Source organism: Osmerus eperlanus, chromosome 20 (genome assembly GCF_963692335.1).
Source record: "Osmerus eperlanus chromosome 20, fOsmEpe2.1, whole genome shotgun sequence".
Taxonomy (NCBI): Eukaryota; Metazoa; Chordata; class Actinopteri; order Osmeriformes; family Osmeridae; genus Osmerus; species Osmerus eperlanus.
In genome coordinates this window covers 6,133,147-6,156,222 of record NC_085037.1, presented here as the reverse complement: position 1 = coordinate 6,156,222, position 23,076 = coordinate 6,133,147, and the positions used below count along the sequence as shown (strand labels likewise).

Genomic DNA, 23,076 nt, shown 5'->3' with positions numbered 1-23,076 from the left:
ACAATGCAGAATGTACCTGTGCCATATTTTAAAGATTCACGTATAAAAAAAATTACGTTCAACCAATAAAGAAAATAATTTTAATATATCAAGCCACTATCACACACAAGTATTCTGTCATATCACACCATACATCTTGGTTTAAAACATGACAGTAGATTTAAAGTCACTCGGAATTGAAATGAGAACATGCCCTGACAGTAGAGTCGGTCTGTTTCAGATTGTGTGTATTTACAGAACAATCGGTAATGATTAAACAATTATGAGGCACAATACAGTGAAATTGGCAGTGCAATTTTCAACACACCCTGCGATAGAGCTTTGCTTTGATGGTCCACAACAATAGTAGTTTCTCTGTGAAATGGCAAATTATGCTAATTGACATCTAATAAACATACTTCTGCTCAGGGTCGGTATCAGATTGAACTCATGCCCCCCTTCCCTTCGTCTGGACAAATCAAATCGGCACAGGTATAGTACTGCTACATCACCACGATGTGAAAACATTTTTTTTTATTTGACTTACAATTTTTAACCAACTATACATATTTTGGAGGAAAAAAAACAGCATCAAGGAACCCCATTTTCACTTTTGAGTAAAGACTGGATGAGAAGCACACCAACTTCCATGAACTGGTCAGCGACGATTGTCCAAGTTCTGTATTGTGTTCCACTCATAAGAATCTGAAGTCAAAGAAAGAGCTTGTTAATGTTTAGTGCTGTATGCAATGTTTTTCAATTTACTTATTTTTTTTACCCAATGCGATGTACAGGAGCATCTACACCCGTGACCTCTGACCTTGATCTGCAGTCAACTTCTCTACCACTGAGATATATGCATCCCCTCAAAGACACAATATTTAGCTATCAGTCTGCCAGAATAGTACATAATATAAATGTCTGTTCTTTGTTTTATGTTTACGTTTTTTTTATTGGCCTTAACCTTCTGCCATACAAGTCTGAAGTGAATAGGTGAATACACTTCAGGGTTATTTGGACCTAACATACTATACGCTGTTCCTTGATGTTGATCGTGTGTAAAATATGGCTTTACCAGGTTCCTCCTGGCTCCTTTTCCCCATCAGTCCCACAAAGGAGTTCAGTTTATGCCCTGAGAACAGAAAAATGAGAAAGATGAATGCCACCAATGACAGTGACAAAGACAGCCAGTATTAGATTGGGGTGATTTGCTTGCTTTCCTCACATTAATTAATCTGTTCATCGAGGTTCAGAAATCTCGACATTGACGTGGAAATTGACGTGGACACCCAACTTAAGATAATATTATTTATTTAGTCCAGTATGTTTTTATAGTAATTAGGCCTCTGTTCGACAGGTTACTGATTGGCTGCAGATTCTATAATATAGCAGACGATTTTATCCAAAGCGATGTACAGAAAGGAAAACGAACCTGCAACCTTTAGATCTGCAGTCAAATGCTCTACCACAGAGTTTTAATCAACCCATGGTTGATGTTCGATGATTTTTCGGCACTTTACTGTGATTTTTTGTTGTTGTCTTTGCCCTGCTTGGTAATGACATTTGCACGTTTGCGAGGGATTGTGAGCATCTAAGACAGACAAAAACGTTCCTTTGGAGAGGGTACATCCTGTACATGTGAGGCACGTCCGTGGGGTTCTACACTTGCGTCGCAGACTGAGTGTCGGCCCTTTCAATCCCAGTAATGGAATGTAAAATGGGGATGGGGGAAGGAGGGGTGGGGGTGTTTATGAACATCCAGAGGGACCCAAGGGAATATCCTGACTGAACAATCAGAATTGAAGTGCAGCTATCATGGATAGATGTAACACCACCCCACCCCCACTCCTCCCTAAGTGGTATTCAATCAGAAGAACCCCAGGAGGGTAATTTATAACCTACTAAACAACCCTTGTTTTAATCCCTCAGGCTGATTATTTACAGTTTCCCTCCCTTTTAAATGCAAGGTTTTTAAGTGGTTAATCCTTTTATTAGAAGATAATAGAAAGAAGCTGTGTGCCTGGGATATCTTTCCATCTCCAACGTAAACAATTCAACTCCTAAATGTCCTTGGGGCATTGATCGAAGCACTCTCACTCTGCTCTAATGATGAGTGATTTACAGGCATGCCTGTATAAAGGCTCCGTCTATGCGTATAAACCAGATACGTTTACTTACACTACACTGCATTGCTGACTGGAAGAATCATTTAGAAAATTCGATGAAGAGAGAGATATCCTGCCCATTATGCCTCTCTCATCCAACCCCCCACACCCCACCATTTTCTCTCTTTGCTGACCATTGGAGACAAAGGAGAGTGGTCTTCAAGGCATAGTTCAACCGTTGCAATAACTGCGTGGGCTGAGATATAATTTGTAAAAGGTTTCCAAATGAGTTCTTAAACAACATGAACATACCATTATTTAACTGTTACTATTACATAATTCTTGATTAAGCTAGAGGGATTTACAACTGGCTCCCATGGAAAAGATGCCCTGCTGGCCTTTGATGATAATAGCCTATGAGAGAACAGCTTTAAACCCTAACCAGGATGGATGAAGCTCTTGTGGAACACATGAAGAGGGGGGTTGCCATTATGAAACCCAACACCTGCCTGTGGCAACAAAACAAATGACCACCATCACATCTGACCTTACAGTTCTGTTTTATTTAATGCAATGAGTTCACAATAGACCTTAAAATTGACTCAAACCCCTTAACGGGGCGCAATCTTAGTATTCTCTAACTCGTTTTACTTTAAGAAGGACTTACAGCAACCTATTGCAGAGACATTCAAAAATTTTAACACTTACGTTTGCGGGTTATCTGTGCATTTGCTGAAAAAGAGAAAAATAAGAAATTAAAACCCTTCGTAGAAAAAACGTGGATATTCGTTTTCATTACGCGCAGGTCAGGAGCGCATAACAAGTGCTCAAAGTTAAACACCAGTTGTAAAACAGCCATACCGACATGTAACCATTCAAATGAAAACATTGTATGCAAGGTATACTAATGAGATATATCATAAAGCGTGGAAAGGCAGGACGAGACAGACCACTCATTAAGATGCTTTTACCCGAGGAACGTTTCCCCATCAGCCCGAAGAATTGGTGGGGCCGAGGTTTCCTGGTCATTCTCCGCAGTATCTCTCTGAACGGGTCAGTTGAAAGCCAATTGTCCTGCATGAGGAGAAAAAAACAACTTATGAGACTTAATTGGGCTGTTAGCTGGGGAGTGTCCGCCCGCTGGTTATAACGGACGAATGTAGTATGATTTTTTTTATAGCCTACATAATTACCAATATTAGACACTTGCCCAATATGAACTTTTGTAATATGATTCTATTCTTATCTCATGCAAAGTATTTCTAGAATCAGCAGTATACTCAAAGACCATGACGGCTAATGTCTCTGTACGCATTAGGGTGGCCATTTATCCTCGCGCTTGTAAAATGCCATATATGCACCTCAGAGACAAGTCAATCCTCATATCTTGTGAATGGATCTGACTTGCATGAGAAAACGAGCCGACGGGATACTTGGCAGTCGCCCAACCCGCAATGTCAAATATTGAACGTGCACAAAATTTACATTAGCTCTAGTCTTGGACAGTAAGTTTACATTAGTGTATCTTCCATTGATTGAGCCATCCATTCCTAAACATGTGCTTCATTATGTGCATTATTATACATGGAAAGTACGCGTAAAAACGTGACCAAACTCCTCAAACAGGTGATTTAGTGTGACAGACATGCATCCACTAAATAAATGTACCGGTCATACAATCAGTGCCTCAGTTTTTTACAACTAAGGAAGAAGGTTTCCATGTTATAAAAAACTGTTTTTGGCAGTTATGTTTCCATACCACAAAAGTAGTAGTTTGTGAATGAATTGACCAAAACCGTAACGCAACACAAATTACATACATTTTTTGTAACATTAGTCTACATCATGTACCTCAATTTGATTGCTGTTCGTCCAGTAATCAAGATCTTCTTTAGGACCAACTTCCTCACAAAAAATTTGGGCAATAGCAAGAAAAGCTATCACAAGTGGTAGAAGTAATTTCATGATGCAGCAAGCTGTTGCGCACAACTGTTCAGCTTTAAACGAGTCTTCTTCTCAGAGAAAACACGTGAAATTATTTATGGTAAATTGTAAAAAACAAAACAAAAAAAACAATAATTCAGATACGCCTAAATATTGTCTTAAATTGTTTCCGCAACTTCAGTCAGAGCTCAGAGTTACACCTGAGGGAGGGATGTCCTCTCCATACAGGCAACTGAAGCGTGCGCAAAAATGATGTATATAGTCCGATGCAGCCACTTCTAGTCTCCACTTCTCTGTTCCGAGCGCGTGCTGTGCCTTCGCTTCGGTCCTGTTGTGAGCAAACACAATGCGCACGGGGTTATATAGCATGCGGGTAACGAAGTTTTTTTTTTATTGACGATAAATCAATTAGGCAAGTAAAGATTACTTGGCAGGTTCTTTCTCAAACCGTTGTGCTGTTTTGATATTTTGCATACAGTAAACAATTATATGACCTTCTTGACTCTTCAGATCCCCATATAATGGGAGAAGGCCGTGTATCCTACGGTGTAGCTGATTCTGATGACGCACGAGAGGTTGGATTTACGTACTGTTTACGAATATTCTACGGCAACGCAATAACATTGGTGCTTTCTGGGGGGGATATATATATTTCTGGACCTAACAACTTTAAATTTTATGGTTTTCTCAACTTCTAAGAAAGTGCTCGGCAATGTAAAGCCAATGTGATCTATATGATTCAAGCGTAAATTATACTAAAACGTACAAATAGTTGTTCTAAGACTACCTCACGTCTCCACTCACTAGAATCGCGAGACAATTGTTTCTTCACATACATTTATTTTAATTATGTCATTATGTATTTCATGAAGACATAATGACACGGTGTCTGTGAGACTTCAGTGTCCTCGTTGAAAGAGGATACCGCGAGAAGTACTGGACACAGGTTTAATCAAAGCAGGCATCGTGGCTGTGAACATTAAGAATAGCTACTTGAAGGTGGGTGACCTGACTGACCGGAGCTCTACACTGATTTCCATCAGAAAGGCCGCTTGTTTAAGGGAAGGGACAAGATAGGTGATCTGACAGCCGAAGTTCACAGCGTCCACGCAGCTCAATGAGCGCATGATGGCTCAAGTGCCTTTATTCCAGTAACAATAACGTTCTTTTATTTAACCATATGTTAATAATATATGCTAATATTCACTACGACTGAAAACAAAATCCACAGGGATTCAATGTCATATTTATGCACATATTCAATTTGTCAAGTGTCAGACCTCATTGGGAGTCTTTGCATGTCAGGATGTCCTTGTTGGAATAGCACCGGGTTTATATTTTGCATGTCACAGTTGCTAACTTACATTTCCTAAAACCTGAATGTTTTTAATTAGCAATAGGACATGCTAATACATAGTATTGATTCTATTTATAATAGATCACAAACTGGAGACTGTGAAAGCTGTTTATGGGTTCTTTTCAAACAAGATGGAAGAGGAGAGTATAACTGATGGATTGATGTTGCTAATATTCATTACTTATGTTTGCAGAGGGATCTATGGTCACAGTGAGCCACTCCGGAGCAGAATTAATCATCCTCACAACTGGCACTGCTCATCCAATTAGCAGAGAGAGGAGGGACCGAGGGAGAGGAGGACAGAGAGAGGGGGAGCCGAAGAGAAGAGAGAGGGACAAAGTAAAAGAGAAAAAGAAAAAGAAGAAGGGAGGGAGGGTTAGGTGACTGAGGGAGAGGGGTCGAGGCCACTGAACCAGGGGGGTGGACTGTGGAGGAGGGATGAGAGGGGAGAGAAGGAGGGAGGCACAGGGAGCAGATTAAAGATATAGTGCAGGTAAGGGCATTGGATGAAACCAGACAGAAACACAGATATGCTGATTATGTGGCGAGTGGTGACAGATAAGACAGGCGCCCTGTGTGGCTCGGATGAGATTCACTGTTTTCACTCCTGTCCTTAATACAATCCACTGGAGAGGCTAACATGGTCTGTATAAACAGGCCACTATCTAAATCTGATAAGGATGACAGAGGACTGAATGGGATTTCCACTAGATTACATAGGTGACGGCTGAGTGCTACGTCAGTCATCTATTGATGTTTAGTCATTTGTTCTTCTTTCCTGTGAAGAAAACAAACATGAACCAAAAAATGGGCTACTGGAGGTGTTGGGTTTGTCATAATATGATCTGCTGATGAATTGCAAATAGTAGTATTTATGAAAGAATTACACATTACATTTTACAACCAAATGGGATGCCATCTGCAGTTAGGTGGAAAGCTATATTGAGGGAAATAGTTTTTATGTGGCTTCTCCCATAACTTCACAGTGCTACAAAATGGTGACACCACTTGAATACTTGTTAGAACGTATATGGGTGAATTGTCCAGCATCCCGTTCACCAGGCATTAACTGAGAGAGGGGGGGAAATACATCCTCTCTCCTGACATTTCATTTTGTGAGGACCCCAGATTGAACACGTTACCTGTGGAGATTTAGCTACGCCCTGCTTGGGAACTAATCTGGAGGAAGTCATGCATTCTGACTTGTATGCCAATAACATATATTCTATATGCGTTCATGTTATATCACATCAGATGGTTGGTTGTGACACAACCTCCCAGTGACGTTGACTTAGCCGACTGTTCAGTACTTTCTCTACACAAAGTTGTGGCTTGGTGGTATGGCTGATAATTACGTTTTTGGTCGAAGGGTGAATCAGTTGATAATTCATCAATCATAGAAGGACTGCATTAATCAACGTCAGGGAACATATGAGGCCTATTCCCTTCATGCATGCACCTGGATTAACTGTCTGTCTTGAGTCACTTATTGGCTCCTACTCTGGTCCTACGTGTTGGCTGCGTGTTTGCGTGTTGGTTGCATGTTGGTTGCGTGTACATCCCTCTCCAATCATCCACTGTGAATGACCATCTCACTGTTTGGGACTATGTGTGCATCATTTTGTTTCAGGGTGAGAATAACAATCATTCATTCAGATTCTGCTGGGTGAGTCAGAGACAGCGTCATAGCTTTTGGCTCATCTCCAGAATTGTCATCGGTGTGACTGAGAGTGTGACCTGTGGATGGGAAGTTTGCTGAAGGACATCCCACACACACAAAAAGCATTGCATACTCAGCTACAAGTTGTCATCCAAAGATGAATTTTTAAGGCCAAAGTTTGCCGGAATGCGGTTGATAAATATTAATCCGCTGTGAAACCAGTAATTTCCTGGGCCTTGTTGTAATCCTTGTAAACATCTAAAGCTGCCCTCAGTGGTACACATTCATTAATTAACAAAATAAGTCTCCAACACGAGTTCTCATGAATATTCACAAGTAATAATAATTAAACAGTCTTAACTGAGAACAAAGAGTCAGATCAGCTTCTCTGTAGATCATATTTGAAGCTCCTCCTTTGAAACATATTTAGACTTGGTGGTATTTCTATCAGCCTAAAATGTGATATTTCAACAGGTTCCTGTTACAAACCTCTGGTGAATGGACACAAGGCTCAAGGTGTGTGCGCGATATGCCTGTTCAGAAAGGCTTAACATTTCCGCCGTGCTCTAACCTTCTCCTCTGTGGCTTTCAGTGGTGAGAGGACTCATACATGAACAAAGATGTGACCTTCGGATTGAAGTGTCCCTCCGAGCTGCAGCCACATTGAGTGGGGATGTACCTGTCACTGGCTGCACTGGGGGAAACACAGATAACCAGAACACAAGAAAAAAAGCTCTACAATCTATTTCTAGGGTTCCTTAGTTTTCTTTTAATGTCAGACAATGCTATGTATTTTATACACTACTAAAGAGAGAAAAGGTGGGGTTTAAGGAGTAAGGGAGAGATACAGTTTCAACACGTTGACCTAAAGATTCATGTCCTGTTTAAACACAACAACAAAGGATTTTGTTTACTCTTTTGGTCTCACTGAGTATAGCTAATGGACAATAAAGGTATCGGAATGCATTGGCCAGACTCCTCAAAGAACCACTGGGAATTCAATTTCCGACCACCTGAGTTCTATGTATGAGTCATCATATTTTTTGGAAGCTTCTCAGGGTGATTTTCATTCTGGTGCACCCTGATAGCTTGGTGCAGAGGGACTTTCATTAAGGTTCTTTACTTAGGATAGTGAAACATTGCGACAGTCAGGCTTGCCAAGTCTAATGGCTTAGCACTCAGTGTCTCTCTCTCTCCATCCACGACCAAACATCCTCATCTCCTCTCTCTGTTGGAATGTGTTTAGGTGGGGAAATCAAGGTATGGCTCTAGCATTGACTACTGTTGCCATTCATACAACCTTGATGCTTTTTTTAACAGCCTTGGCTATTAATAAAGTGTTACCCTCTGATTAATGGAGCACAGGTTGGCACAATAAATAATGCTTAATAAATTATTGATTAGTTGTGTTATCACAACTTATTACAATTTGCTATAATAGCCATGTTTTACCAGTCCCTTTTGTCAAGTCATTGTTAATGTTAATCATCTGGTCGTTGGGCTTCTGATGGAAAGAATACTGACACATAACATATACCTTCTCCGTCAGTGGGCTAGAGAAAGAATCTAACCGACCATTACACTTTACTGAGAACAAAGGTACTTTTACAACACTGAGTCAAGAAATGATCGATAAATCTCATTGGCTGAGATGAGAGTGCATCCGTTTCGCGGCAGGGTGAGTGGATGCCACCAGGGGATGATGTCACCCCCAACTCCTGTACTGACAGAAGGGGCGGGCTGTTAGGCTGCCCTGAAGCCCTGGACATCATCAATCGTGCCCAGACAGGCAGAATCTCCCCTTAACATCGCTATTTTCGAAAGAGAAGGGTGGGGAGGGTGTGTGTGGGGGAGGACAAGGGTATTGGAGCCTTTCCTCTCCATTCATGCAAAGGAGTGGGAATAAGATGTAAGGATTGCAATTGGAGGGTTTGACTTGCGTCAGTAGAAGAAGAGACAGCAGTCCAGACGTCAAAGTTCTCCTGTTACACTAATGAACAATCAGTGGTGACTTCTTGTTTACCTTGATCTCTTTGACTTCAGATTGACATTCCCCCACTGGATGGGTGATTCTCCTGATTCTCCCCTGATTCTCTACTGTGGTCAGGGCCAGACTTATTATGGTTCATTAGTTGTACACGCTGATGGTTTTGCATGTCGATTTGCTTCACGAATGATTTCACGTTTTCTATTTGCTTTGAATTATGTGTCATTCAATGTGTCCTTTCAAATATGTTTCCCTTGGTTGTTAATGTTCACCGACACAGCAGTGTGGGGTTCTGCCCATAAAATCACAATCTTTCTTTGTGTGTTCTCGAAGGATGTGATTTATGAGAATACAAGGAAAAGGTTGTCTCCCTGTGGAATTTTTACATTCAAAAGTGAAGAGAGTTTTGTCAATATCTCATAAAATACTGTGTTGGTCTTCTTAACTATTATACTCAGTTTTAGCCAACAATCTCAAGGACGTCTCATGCTGACTGAAAAGCATAAATACTGTAAACCCTGCTGTGGAAATGATGGACCCAACCTTGAACTGAAAAACTGTGTGAAAAAGCCTAAGAAGAATATTATAAACTGAATAATGAAACAAATATCTGACATGAGACCTGTGATTCAAGCCAGTGCTTTAAAGCACTGTGGAAATTTCAGTCAATAAATGCTCTCACAGAACAATATGACATTAGGGATTGTTATATAAGACATAATTGCAGGGCAATTACAAAAAAGAACAAAAGCCAAGACAAAAGAAAGGAGACAAACCACTTGTTAAATGGTCCTTAATTTAGGCTTTTTGGATTCTGTCAACTTGATTCTTAAGCTAAAAAGGTTGCCTAAAATGAAAAAGGTTATCCATTGATTTACCCTTACAAGCCTCAAGAGTTGAGTAAAAATAATTACCCTGTACTCCAAGTATTGGGAATTTTATGGTATCTTGGGTTGAACAAAGAATGATCAGACAATAATTATTCTTAATTGGGGCTTTATGCCTTTAGTCCTGGCACAAAAATCACGGTTTATACTTCATATTCCCAGTACAAAATGCGTTCTGTTTTGTATTAGCATACTTAACATCTTGGATGATAGATTTCCATTCCTGCTTGAACTCTCATAATCAGCACAAGGATATGATGGATAGAGAGATAATAGGAGTTGACATTGCTATCTATAAAATGCTGGCTGTGGACAGTCAGCCTGTAGAAGTCATTTTAGAATGTTTTTTTACATTCTGAGGATTAGGACCACCTGTATCCACGTAACATACTGAATTTCCTGGTTGGGCAATGAACTTAATTGCAATGAACAAAACTAGCATTAAACTGTAAACTATCAAACATAGAAAGCTGACAGAAGTTGATGGTTTGATCTTTGGTCTGAAAGATAACGCTGCTGAAACCAATTTCTTTTGGGAGGTGTGGGGTGTCTTGTTTAACACAGAGCTCTAATTTAAGTGATCTGTAAAACTGTCATAAAACATTATCCACGTTCTATATCTGTACAAAGGAAATGATCTTCCTTATTGACCCTGTCGTCTTACTCGCTCTGTCATTACAGTCCATGACTGTCCTCATACACCCAATGGTGTTCTGTCAATACACTCCAGTGGCCACAGCGACGCCCATACTGTGCTGCCTCTGAGCTCATCAACAGTAAACACTGGCCTTCGTTTTGGTTATGATAAGAAGCTGTTTGCATGGTGTCGTGTGGCACGCTCCATGCCCAGCTGTCTACGAGCACCATCCTTCCCACCAACCAGAAGAAGTAAATTCACTTATTGCATGACCCTCAAGAGGCACAGGAAATTCATTACTTTGTGATAACAACAGATCAACATCACTCGATAGCCCACACAGTCGTGTCCGAGTAATTTTTTTCAGTTTGTTTTCGGTTTGCACATCTGTAGCGCTGAAACAAATGTATCCATGGCAACAGATCAACTCCTACTACACAGTCCAACAACAGTGCCCCTCCCCACCTACCAGACCAGTGTGGAACCTGCCAGTCCTGTCAATATGTGCCTCAACGCTCAATCGTTCCATTTTGACCATTCTATTAATAGACCAAATATTGCTGACTTTAGCACCTCATGCATGTTTATGTGTGTCAGTGATCTATAACTTACAGGCCTGGACTGAACATAACCGTGAGGAGCTAAAGGCCTGCCTGTGTGCTGGTGGCCTACAGACTGGGAGGGAATCCAAAATCAGATCCATTCATCTGAGTCACATGAATATTTATGACATCAATAGGTTAGTAGGCTGTTGATCACGGTCTTGATGTGACCTCTCTCGTGCCTTAATTAAATGCTTTAGTGTCGTCTGATGGATAGCCGGCAGTTGTAAATAATGATTTCCATTCGCTCTTTTGTAGGTGAGCAGATATAAGAGGTTGTGAATGCTCTTTGTGAATTAAACTCAGAGATAGACCATGTTAAATATTTAGAACATGTCAATGTGTATATATGATTATGTGTGTATTGGTGTGTGTCATAGCTGATGTGATATCCAACTTTCAGTCGAAATATCGATGTTGAGTGCCCACAAAGCACAGTTTATCATATCTCCAGTCCAAGGTTGCATACAATACTAAGAATGTCATTAAGTTCTGAAAACGTTATCAGATTTCAGGTGTTTTCTCTAAGGCAATTTACGATTTAAGGCTGAAAATGTAAGGCAATGATATTAATGAATGAAATTGCACAGCCATTTAGTCACGTAGCACCTCACAATCATTAATCCAGTTGGTCAAATTCCATTCTAATGTAATTCCAACCTTGCTGCAGAACACACATAAAACACTAAACACACTCCTTTCCCAGATCCCTTTTTTGTTTTAGTTTTTATTTATTTATACCACTTCAAATATTACAATAATCCATTATTACAATAATAATGGGTACAAGACCAATTGGGTAGAGTGAAATGGTCCCCCAAAGAAGCTATGAAAGCTTATAGGTGGGGGCCGATGATTCATGAAAGGGTAGTGGTACAGACTATAGGATACACAATTACCACAGCTGACGATAAGTAGATGCACGCAAAAAGCGCACAAGTACATACATAACATTACATACATTCAATCATACACATACATCCCAGTAGTCCATGAAAAAAGATTTTTTTATATTAGGTATAGGTTGATAAGAAATTATTTTTTAGTTGTCTTTTGAAGTTGGAGATAGAGGGCAGCACCTTGAGGCCTTCATCAATCCCGTTCCAGATCTGCGGCCCCCTACAGACAACACTCATATTGGCACGCACATGTCAGCGACATTTTCCTGATATGAGTGGTTTGATTCTCATTTGGTATGTATGCTGGGGGCTGGAGATGGGAACAAGACTACTCAATCTAGGGTTCAGTCTGTTAACAATTTGGAACATAAGGCAGGCATTATGATATTCATTTAGCTCAGTCAGTCTTAATAACTCAAAACGGTGGAATAGAGGTTGGGTGGGAGAATTGATCTCTGACCAAGACAGAGCCCCTATGACTTTCTTTTGCAAGGATATACGTTTTTTAAGATGGCTGGTGAAAGTGTTGCACCATATCACATTACAATAGTTAAGGTGTGGTTCAAAGAGAGTTTTATACAGTGTGAGAAGGGCAGACAGAGGAAGGAAAAGTCTCCCACTCCCCCTCCCCCTAATGTTAATGTCATCAATTGCTGTTACCTTATATGATGCCATCAACCAAGCCATTTAAGACAATCGTGGCACAGGGGAGAGGGAGGGAATATTTCCATTACTTAATGCATACTGCGTTCTCCTGTCTCCCCCTCAGCAGCTGTGGCTTACACTGTCTCTCAGGCACGACTTCCACAGCCACTGTTCGTAATTCATCATCAGGGATCTGCTATTATCGCCTCTCCCTCTAACTCGAACCTCGTAGGGGAGGAGTCTTGTGGGTGACTGGGGATTCATTTCCCAGTTTCCAAGGCTCCCGGCATACAAATGTTTCTTCCGTAGTTATGTGCCTTCTGTTATAGAGACTATTATTTTAGGATAGATGCTATAGATCCTATGACTTGTTGTGTCTTTTCCCAACTTCTGTGATTTGCAGGACTCGAGGGCACCAATGTTACCAACCATTGTTTCCTCCCATGAGAGCTGTTGACGTTTGTTCATGATGAGAGGTGAAACGTGTACCCGCTTAAAGAGAGCTTGAGGAACCATTAGCTTTTAAGACCTCATCCTCTGAGAACAAGATCATTTTATCAAATGTCACAATTCTCATAGCAGTAACAGCATTTCTCTAGTTGGGACACTCGTTTGTGATCTCTGTAGCTTTGTAATGGCATAATTTTTACATATGCTCTGTACATGAAGATAGTGTTTTATAAATCCTATTAGGACTGACATCAGTCTTGGAGTCTGGGCAGTTTAACCTAAAATATATTATTGACTGCCATAAAGTTGCTCAATGTTTTGTGTACATATTAGTGGGATTTTTCCATTCCTTATGCTGGCAGTTTTTTTTATTTCACTGCATGTATTTTGTTTCGTCGTTTGAGGTTATTTTCGTGCTGGCCCCCAAGAAAATTCAATTTAGATTCCAGAACATAAACTATAAATGTCCTTGAGAGGCCACACAGAATGAATAGACGGAATGCTTTTGTTTCCAACATGGCATGACATCTCAAAGACATGGATTCAAAGCTAGACTTTTCAGAGTTGTGAAAGCGAGGGAGGAGGCCATGTAGGACCAGGAAGTGTGCCCCTTGCTGGGGGAACTCTGGGTTGTCAAGGTAATATGGAGCAAAGGGTTGCATCTTTCAGCCACATCCCATTCTGAACTTAGTGTAGTTACAGTAACGTTTATAGCCTCTGATGTACATAAAGATATGTTGGTGAACTTTTCTTTTATCAGTGCTATCAGGGCAGTTTGGTAATTTGTGTTCAGAGTCTTTAGGAAAAGCCGTAGACAGTCAAATGTAGAAAAATACAGTGATGATAGTTTTCTGTTCAGGAATAATAACGGTAATGCACTAGATTGTGCAAATAAATGTGACTAATTTGTGATTGACACATCCCTTGATATCCTTGCAGTTGTTATGAGTGATTAGTTGATACATGGTACACAGGGTAACAAATGAAGGCAGTTTAAAATACATATCATTCAGGGGTATTGTAGGAGGGAAATTCTGGGTTACAAGGAGGCACTTACAACTGGTTTAATCAAACTTAATACACGGTTTAAAAATTAATGGGCAATCTGCATGAAAGCATGGAAGAGAGTGTTGGCAGAGAGGTCCTGATCAAAAGACAAGGGATCATTTTATACACTCAAGAAATCACCCCCTCCCAGTCCTGAGTAGACAGAAACACCTTGTTATCGCATGTCTGTTCCCTTTATTGTTATCGGTCACGGGTGTGTGTGTGTGTCATCACTTCTGTTCAATGTGTCAGTGTTCTGTCTCCTATCTTGTTGCTCTCCTTGTCATAAAAAGGCGAGTGAGTGCCTTAGAGTTCCTAAAGTTCTAAAGTTGGATAGCTTGATAACCAATTGTTGTTGTTACTGTGAGACCAAGTTGGCATGATTTGCTTTGATATCCACAAGGTTATATAGCAAATTACTGTGAATTACTGTCATGGTGAATTTCCAGACTGTTTTAGTGTATGGTATAACTTTTTTTTTCATGTGATGCAGTTTATTGAAGAACAAATACCAACAAGGTAGTACTGTTTGTTCCTTCAGATTTGAAATACCTTTATTTAAGATTTGTGGAAGGTGTATTGATTGATGGATTTAGACTTGGGCACTCACAGCATTGCAGGATGCTCTTTCTGGTGGTTGGTCACATCGCACCCAGCTGGGAATTTGACGGCATAATTGCTGCTACATTGGTTCATGTGGGCGAATGTTTAGAAAGGCTCTAGTCTCCCTGTACACTTGTCTCTGAGCGATATGTACAACCCCCCCCCCCCCCAGCTTACCCTCGCTGTTAATGAGGAGGGAAACCCCCTACTCTCTCTCTCTTTGTCTCTGTCAAACACACACACACACACACACACAAACACAGACAGGCGATCAAGTACATGCCTGTGCCAATACAATCCCCAACACCGGGATCCATCCTTTATCAGCAACTTGGTGTTAGCTACAGAGAGGATATGGGGTTGTCTTCGTGAATTTGGATGAATGACTCATTAATCTAAATGTGAAAAGAAGCTTCACAAATGCTTCTTAGGCAGAAACTGCTCAGAGACGGTTTCTGTTTTGGGAGTCAGATGGCTGAGCGGTGAGGGAGTCGGGCTAGTAATCTGAAGGTTGCCAGTTCGATTCCCAGCCGTGCCAAATGACGTTGTGTCCTTGGGTAAGGCACTTCACCCTACTTGCTTTGGGGGGAATGTCCCTGTACTTACTGTAAGTCGCTCTGGATAAGAGCGTCTGCTAAATGACTAAATGTAATGTAAATGTAAATGTAATGGCTAACTATGCCACGGTTGTGAACAATGAAACTTTGTCATGGAGCACACGGCGACGGTGCGCCGGTCTGCGTCGCCGGAATTCTAATACGCACCTGTTTTGTGTTGGGACTAATTAGGACGGCTATATAAGCCGAGATGTTTCCGACTTCGTTGTGGAGTCTTATTCTTGTTTCATGTTAATGGCCGTGTGGCGTCTGACCTTTGTTTAGTGAAACCTTGTTTATTTTCAAGTAAAGACCTCGTGCACTTTCATCCAAAAGACGCTGACTCCTTGCCTGCTTTATCACACCCTTAATACCAGGGCAAGCCATGGGCTGTTATGCTTACTGTAAACATTGATTATTTCTCTTAAAAAGTGCCTTGAAGGAGTGAGCACTAAAGGAGCATAATTATTATTTAATATGCAACGTATCCTTTATATGTTCATATTTTAATGGTAACCAATGACTAGTGACTACTAGTAAAACAGTGGCTTAGAAAGCACTACACCCAAGCATCAGCAGAGTTCAACACACAATAGTGGGCCAGCTCTGCCCTGGTCACAAAGGTAAGAACAGTATTTGGGGCTGAACAATAGCCTTGTGCTTTAAGCCACCCTAAGAGCAGAGGGGTCAGCTCTGACCTTTTGCCCACATCCAACTGTGGTTGCTAATAGACTGGATGAAATCACAGTGCCTGTGGGAATCGAGTAATTATCAGTGTGATGTAGGGGGTCCGCCTCCCTTCAGCCAGGTGGCTCTGGGAGAGATATCACCCCACTGTTATGGAGCACCAGGGATCAATGGAGAGACTCTGCTTCGAATTCCGGACACTCTTATCACCTCCGCTCAGCGCAGCGTGTCTTCCGACGCAGCCCAACGACTCCTGCTGCTCTCCCAGCAGACGTCCCACCCCCACCTGATGTCAAACAGACTCCACAAATGCCAACGAAATAGGAGTGTGAGAGTGGAGGGGGGAGCTGAGGGGGGATCAGGGAGATCCCTCCATTTACATTTAGTCATTTAGCAGACGCTCTTATCCAGAGCGACTTACAGTAAGTACAGGGACATTCCCCCTGAGGGAAGTAGGGTGAAGTGGACACAACGTCATTTTTCACAGCCGGGAATTGAACCGGTAACCTTCAGATTACTAGCCCGACTCCCTAACCGCTCAGCCACCTGACTCCCTCCATTCACCCGTTCCAATGATCCTGGTTCAATGTTTCCACTCGGTTGCCTCCTTAACCCTTGTGCTGTTCACAACGAACCATTGTTGTGTTTACCCAATACAAAAACAAATAAATAGCATTTTCTTTAAACCTTCGCAATGTGGGGGGTCTGAGACAGCCCGACAGTTAAAAGAAAATTCCTCACTTTGTTTTTGTATGCGGTAAGGTTGTCGCAATACGACGGTGGGTCACAATGACTGATGGGTCAGAATGACCCGAAGATAACACAAGGGTTAAACGGGTGGCATGTGTTGTCATGGAGTAACTTGTGCTATGACTTGTGACATTTCACTGTAGCACCAACTACTGTGTCTCTCTCCTGATTGGAGAAGCCAAGTAGGGAAAAACAGGTTACAAGGAGGCAACTTCAACCCTAAGTGTCTAAACTCAAGATGTGTCACACGTTTCCTGCTCAGAGATCTGAACAAATAATTGACATTCATACCCTGACCTGCCAGGAAAATCCAATTTTATCACAGAACATCTCTGCCTCCGACGAATCAAAGACAAGAGTGGCAGGAATGACAGATTTGAGGGCCACTTGCTTCAAACTCTTGATTCATGCCAGTTGTCAGACTCTGACTGAGGGATCAGAGACCCCCCACACCAAAGCAGCAGTCGTTAATTAGTCTCCTTGGTCTTTCTACTGCCAGACAGGATCCAAATGATCCTCTTTGATGGGTTCAGTGCCCGCTGAGAAGTATCCTTTGACCTTGATTGCGACTGCATTAGAGGATTGGGACACAATTAGTCTCTAAAGGTCTGGTGTACTGCTTCATCTGTATTCAAGGGCGGCTTGTATTATTAGACCTGATTTAGACTCACAGATGTACAGTTTTGTTTCCGGTCGCATACTACACTGAGAACATGCCAGAAAGACGTGTGTGCTTAAGCACATTCTTTGAACGGCTCAGGTTGTTAGCTGTCCTGCCATGTACCTTCACATCTCCATGATTAAGAAATGGCATCTCTGACAGCGAACACCTTTGTCATGCTACTGCCATGACCTTAATATTGAGTCTAAGCCCGGACCAACAAGGAAATGAATGCTTGTTATTCGTTTAGATTTGTAACATCTAATTGGACACACAAACACATTAATACTGAGATGTGACAGTTCATCCAGCAAGATTATTGTAGGGTAATATCCTGTTGATAATTGTCAATGATTCCTTAAAGAAAGGAGGAGTGTACAGGGACACATGATAAAAGATTTCCTTTCCGATACCGTCTCTCTTTCACAATTTATTTATTGCATGCCCGTGACCTCAAAACCCATGAACATATTCACACTATGACAATCCCTAATCCTTCACTCCAGATAGCTGTTCTTGAATTATACATCGTAGTACACTACGTCCTTGTCGCCACGTATATCCATGTGGGAGCCTGGAAAGATATTTTTCAATCAATTTTTTATAATAATATAATAAATAACCTTGGGTTTAAATCAGCCTCCTTTGTTACTCTGTAGGAACAATGGATGCCTGAGATTCACAGTACTGAGAGATACTTGAGAGTTCTCGGTGTTCTTAGACCACTTCAAGAATGGACATATTTAAATTTTAGGTATATGTTTATTGTATGCACCTTCCTGCCAAAGCAAATTCCTTGTCTGTGCAAACTTTCATGGTGAATAAATCCCATTCTGATTCTGATTCTTTTGACATGAATTTACCATGAACACAATGCAAATGGCAGTGGACATGAAAGGCAAATCCTTGGCAATTTTATTTTGCCAGTGAATGTACAGTACAGTATGAACCTGCTGTTGGGAGATTTACAGCACATGCCCTGTCACATGGATTGAACTAGCTATACATTATGACTATAATGTTGGTTGCCTTTTCACAACTTATTTCTAAAGTACGCTTTGACTGTTGGTGAAAGTATTTAATATACGGTTATGCTAGTTTATCTTCCTTAAGGTTATTGAAGGAGATTGAAATGTTTCTCTCCAAAGTCACCCCTCAGCATCCTACAGGACACAGCTAAGTGTTATTTACATCCTGGAGTGTAATTGCGTAAACAACCATGAATATTCATGTTAGAAGCTCTCCCAGTTCAAGTCCAGTGGATCAATCTGTTGATATGATAAGCAATAGACTCCAATTACCAGACCATCAGTGAGCTACTGAAAATGGAAAGAAACATTTAGGCCTGATTACATACCATCCCAGAGGATGTGGTCTTTCCTGATGATGATGGAAAAACTGAGATATCCTTCCAGTTTTGGTTGATATTGTCTTTTCCTTCTCATTCAAACAGACCACCCATCTGTGTTTGATGACCCCACTTTTGATGTATTTCTTTCGGTCTTATTATGTTTATCTTAACCCTTGTGCTGCCTTCGGGTCACAATGACACGAAGGTTCACAATGACCCATCGTTGTGCTGCGACAGCTACCCAATACAAAAACAAATAAATAGCATTTTCTTTTAACCTTCGCGCTGTGGGGGGTGTGAGACAGCCTGACGGTTAAAAGAAAATGCTTCACTGTATTTTTGTATGAGGTAAAGTTGTCGCAACACGTGGGGGGTCACAATGACTGAAGGGTCACAATGACCTGAAGATAACACACCGGATTTCAATCCGTCTGGGATGCAACCATTGAAAGTGTTTCTGAGGTTGGTTTTACATCACAGCATCACTTCCTCTAAAGTGCCTCCTACGAAGCAAACAGTGGCCGAAACAGTGAGGCGACACTTCGACACAGTATGACATCCCTAAAAAAAGGGCGTGCCAGAACGTATCACACTCAAACGAAGCATCCATCAGATCTCCTACAACACACATCAGATCATCCTATGAACTGCCTTGTGGCCAGAATACCAATGTGGTGAAGTGCTCGTGTGAGAGTCAGCCTGGTGAACTCGCTATCGGTGGCGAGTCGATGCCCTCTGTGTGCTAAGCTGCAGCGTGTCACCGCGGTGGGCAGGCGGAAACAGGCTAGATGGAATGTCACGCCTTTTTACTGACGTGTCACTCAGGAAGGCGACTCTATTCTTTCTGCTGCCTCTTCGCATTAGGCTCCTGATTACGCCTGGTCTGATTGACTCCTTCCTTCCTCCGCGACGTGGCCTTGGTGTAAGGAGCCTCCCGAGACACAAGCACACAGCGTACAGTACGTGAATCTTTGCTCAGGGGTCAGAGTGCATTCATGCAAAAATGAGTTGGTACAAAAACAGAGAAGAACATGTGATTAGTATGTGTCAAGCTCCCAACGTCTGACTGACAATAACAAGGGATCTGTACAACCTATGGCACTTATGTGGTGACTCACACCATTAAGCTATTTTGGTAAGCAAACCTTAGTTTTGGAACTTCCTGTTGAGAAATGAGTTACACTACACATAATCTTTTGAAAACATCAGCGTAAGGTTATTCTCCACAGTTTGGCAAATCTGTTTAATGACCCACAGTGTCTGGATTTAGCACCCTCAGGTTATCTGTCTAAAAGAGGCAATGCACGCACATCCTTTCTGCTAGTCTAAAAACCTGTATTTATCCCTATTTTATTCTTCTCTCAAAGACAGCAGACTGGAGGTGTGTGTCTTTGTGTGTGTGTATGTGTGTGTGTGGGGGCGGGTTGAGGAGGGGGCAGAAACAGATGTCAGAAGGATGAATGTTAGAGCAGAACTGTGAGAGTTTCACTGAACAGATGTTTCTTGCTTCTCTTCCCTAAAGCCTTAATTTTCCATCCAACAAGGTTGGGAGTTCCTACTACCCCAACAATCACAACTGACAGGTGCTCTTTTGATACCCAACAAGGTTGGAAAAGTTTCACTTGTATAACTGTGATTATTCTACAGGGAAATCAGAAACTGTCCTTTCTCAATCCTATATCATGCATAATTGGTATCAGCTTGGTACGTATCAGTGTGTTTGTTCACAGTGGGTGCAGAACATATTTTTTGAGAACATTGCCTGAGTAACACCTCAAAGAGATTTTTTGACCCTGAGTTCACTCTGATAAGATTAAGGTACAGAAAATCTAAGTGGTTAACAAGACCACTGGTTAGATTTACTGCTACCCCTGAATATCCCTTTGCGTCTCTGCAATAAGACACTGAATAGGTAAAAATACCACAGATGGAAGGGTTATAGAATAATTGAATTGAACTGAATAATTTACTTTGAATAATTAATTCATCCTTTGCCTATTAATTTTCTTGAAGGCAGGATGTACTGTTCAGCGGGAACAGAGATTATACAGGGGAAATATTAACAACGCTCTGTGTGAGAAAACTAACATGGTGAGAGACAGCCAGGACAAATATAAAAAGAAAGAGGTTTCCTTTAAATTTTGGGGAATAATTGGAAACAAGAATAAAACTTATCTAACCAAAAAGCACAATGAGAACTGTTCAACATTTCTACTAAGCAACTTGCGCAAACCCACATGTAGTCACTCTTAACTGTTCAAGACAGCAGTCAGTCATATTTCTTGTGGGAAATAGTTTTTTTTTTTTTTTTTAAGAATTGGCTGTGGACTCAGGGACAAAGGCGTAAAAAGAGGTTAGAAGCAACAGCATATTAAGCAATTACAACCAAAGCTTTGTACATTCAAAACAACAATAGAGTTGCTTTTCACTCCTTTCTCCGTCTTTTTCCAGTTGACGTGTGTAAGACCCTTTCAGTGGGAGGACGACTATCCACTATACGGAAATGGCTTTGTGGGGAATGTTGGGCCGTAGTGAATGTGAAGACATGGGAACAGTATGGAGCTCCCAGGGTGAGGATAACAACGTGTGAGATGTGCACAGCGTGATGAGTGGGTGTGGGGACTCTAACTGCAAAGGGCTTGTGACACCACATTGCACAGGAAACACAGGTTAATTATAGCGGGTTTTACATTTACATTTAGTCATTTAGCAGACGCTCTTATCCAGAGCGACTTACAGTAAGTACAGGGACATTCCCCCGAGGCAAGTAGGGTGAAGTGCCTTGCCCAAGGACACAACGTCAGTTGGCACAGACGGGAATCGAACTGGCAACCTTCATATTACTAGCCCGCTTCCCTAACCGCTCAGCCACCTGACTCCCTAGGGTTGTGTGCCACTGTACATCTAGCCTGCAATAAGCCCCTGAGCATCTTTTCTTCAGGTCAGATCAGATCTCCTTCCGTCCGGAGTCGTGATAACAATGATTGAATCTTTGTTGTTAAAATGACTAAATACAGCTACAGCCAACATCTGGGTGTAAAGAGCTAAACCTAGTCAGTTTTATTCCAATTCTTTGTAACAAGTGTTTGTAAACCATTGGCCACACTTCAACACTGTACACACAGAGGGACATACACACATACTCACACAGAGAAAGAGCTCTTCAACCTGGGTTGCCTATTCTGTGAACAAGGCGGCAGAATGAGTCACAGATGACCGAGTGAAACTGTGGACTTCAGAGTCAACATGTAGCACTCTCTTCTATGCAAATTAGGCGTAAACTATTAACACTTTGGATGCACAGCGCTGGAAAGTGGGAACTATTATCAGAGGTGAATGCAGTGCTCAAGTTACACAACGTTTTCTTTTCAAAGCACCGTGAAGTGCTTCAAATCGGTGCCTTTTCTGAGAGCTGAGGATGCTCCCACACCACTAATAAGGTTGTGTGGTTGCTGATGATTTTTTGAGCAGAATTGTAAATTATGAAAAACAGCTTGACTCATTTAACAGCCAGTGACGCATCACAGACACACACGTAGGCCACGAATTATGCAATGATTATATTGTGAGAATATTTGTTATTATTATTTGAATCGGAAAAAGTTCAATCAACGCTAAATATACTCAAGCACAAAAAACCTGTACTTATGAACTGGATAGAGCATATGGCATAGCTTTTTCAGAGTGATGATTGTTATTCCAACCCTGTCCTTCTTTGTCACGTCAGATTGTTTACTGTCATTGGTCTTGTTTGTTTTCGATCTAAGAACCCCCCCCTGCTTCATGAATAATTCACCATGTCATCAAATAATAAGTGAATCATCAATAGGACACAGCCCTGTATCTGGCTCTGTTCAGATAGCCTTGTCATTTTCCTCAGGACACCAGGAATCTGTCAAAACACGATCAAACGTTTGTGAAGTTAAAACTCAAACTTTTGTGGGGGGAAATGTGAGCTACTTTGGTGGTTATCATGGACAGTTTGAATACTTATATACCTCTCCTGTTTGTGCTTTAGCTCATTTGACACTACACGTGGTTAAGTAACGTTCATCCTAAACTGAGGAACATCTAATTGACTGAAACAAATCAAGACGGTCTCTCCTGTAGCAAACCTGCCACATATGCAGTGTCAATCTTGATTCCCCCTTGCACATATTGGTGCAAATATTCAGCTCATTAGTGGGGTGGAATTTGCAAATTGACTATTGATCAACCAGCGAGACTGA

At 41.4% G+C, this 23,076-nt stretch overlaps 1 protein-coding gene across 1 annotated transcript; it reads right to left on the bottom strand.

Annotated features, from left to right (window-relative positions):
- Positions 1–66: 66 nt before the first annotated feature.
- On the bottom strand, positions 67–4,505 carry tac1 (tachykinin precursor 1). The gene is made up of 5 exons (XM_062486612.1): positions 3,936–4,505; positions 3,056–3,158; positions 2,793–2,816; positions 1,055–1,111; positions 67–684 (listed from the first exon to the last, which is right to left on the bottom strand). The coding sequence occupies exons 1-5, from the start codon at positions 4,047–4,049 to the stop codon at positions 638–640; spliced, it is 345 nt and encodes a 114-aa protein (XP_062342596.1). The 5' UTR covers positions 4,050–4,505; the 3' UTR covers positions 67–637.
- Between the last annotated feature and the right edge of the window lie 18,571 nt (positions 4,506–23,076).

Excerpts from the sequence above, each read along its gene's own strand:
- tac1 (XM_062486612.1), bottom strand. The coding sequence starts at position 4,049 with ATGAAATTACTTCTACCACTTGTGATAGCTTTTCTTGCTATTGCCCAA. Across the intron at positions 2,817-3,055 it reads GATGGGGAAACGTTCCTCGG|CAAATGCACAGATAACCCGC; the intron begins GTAAAAGCATCT and ends TCTCTTTTTCAG. Across the intron at positions 685-1,054 it reads AAGGAGCCAGGAGGAACCTG|ATTCTTATGAGTGGAACACA; the intron begins GTAAAGCCATAT and ends CTTTGACTTCAG.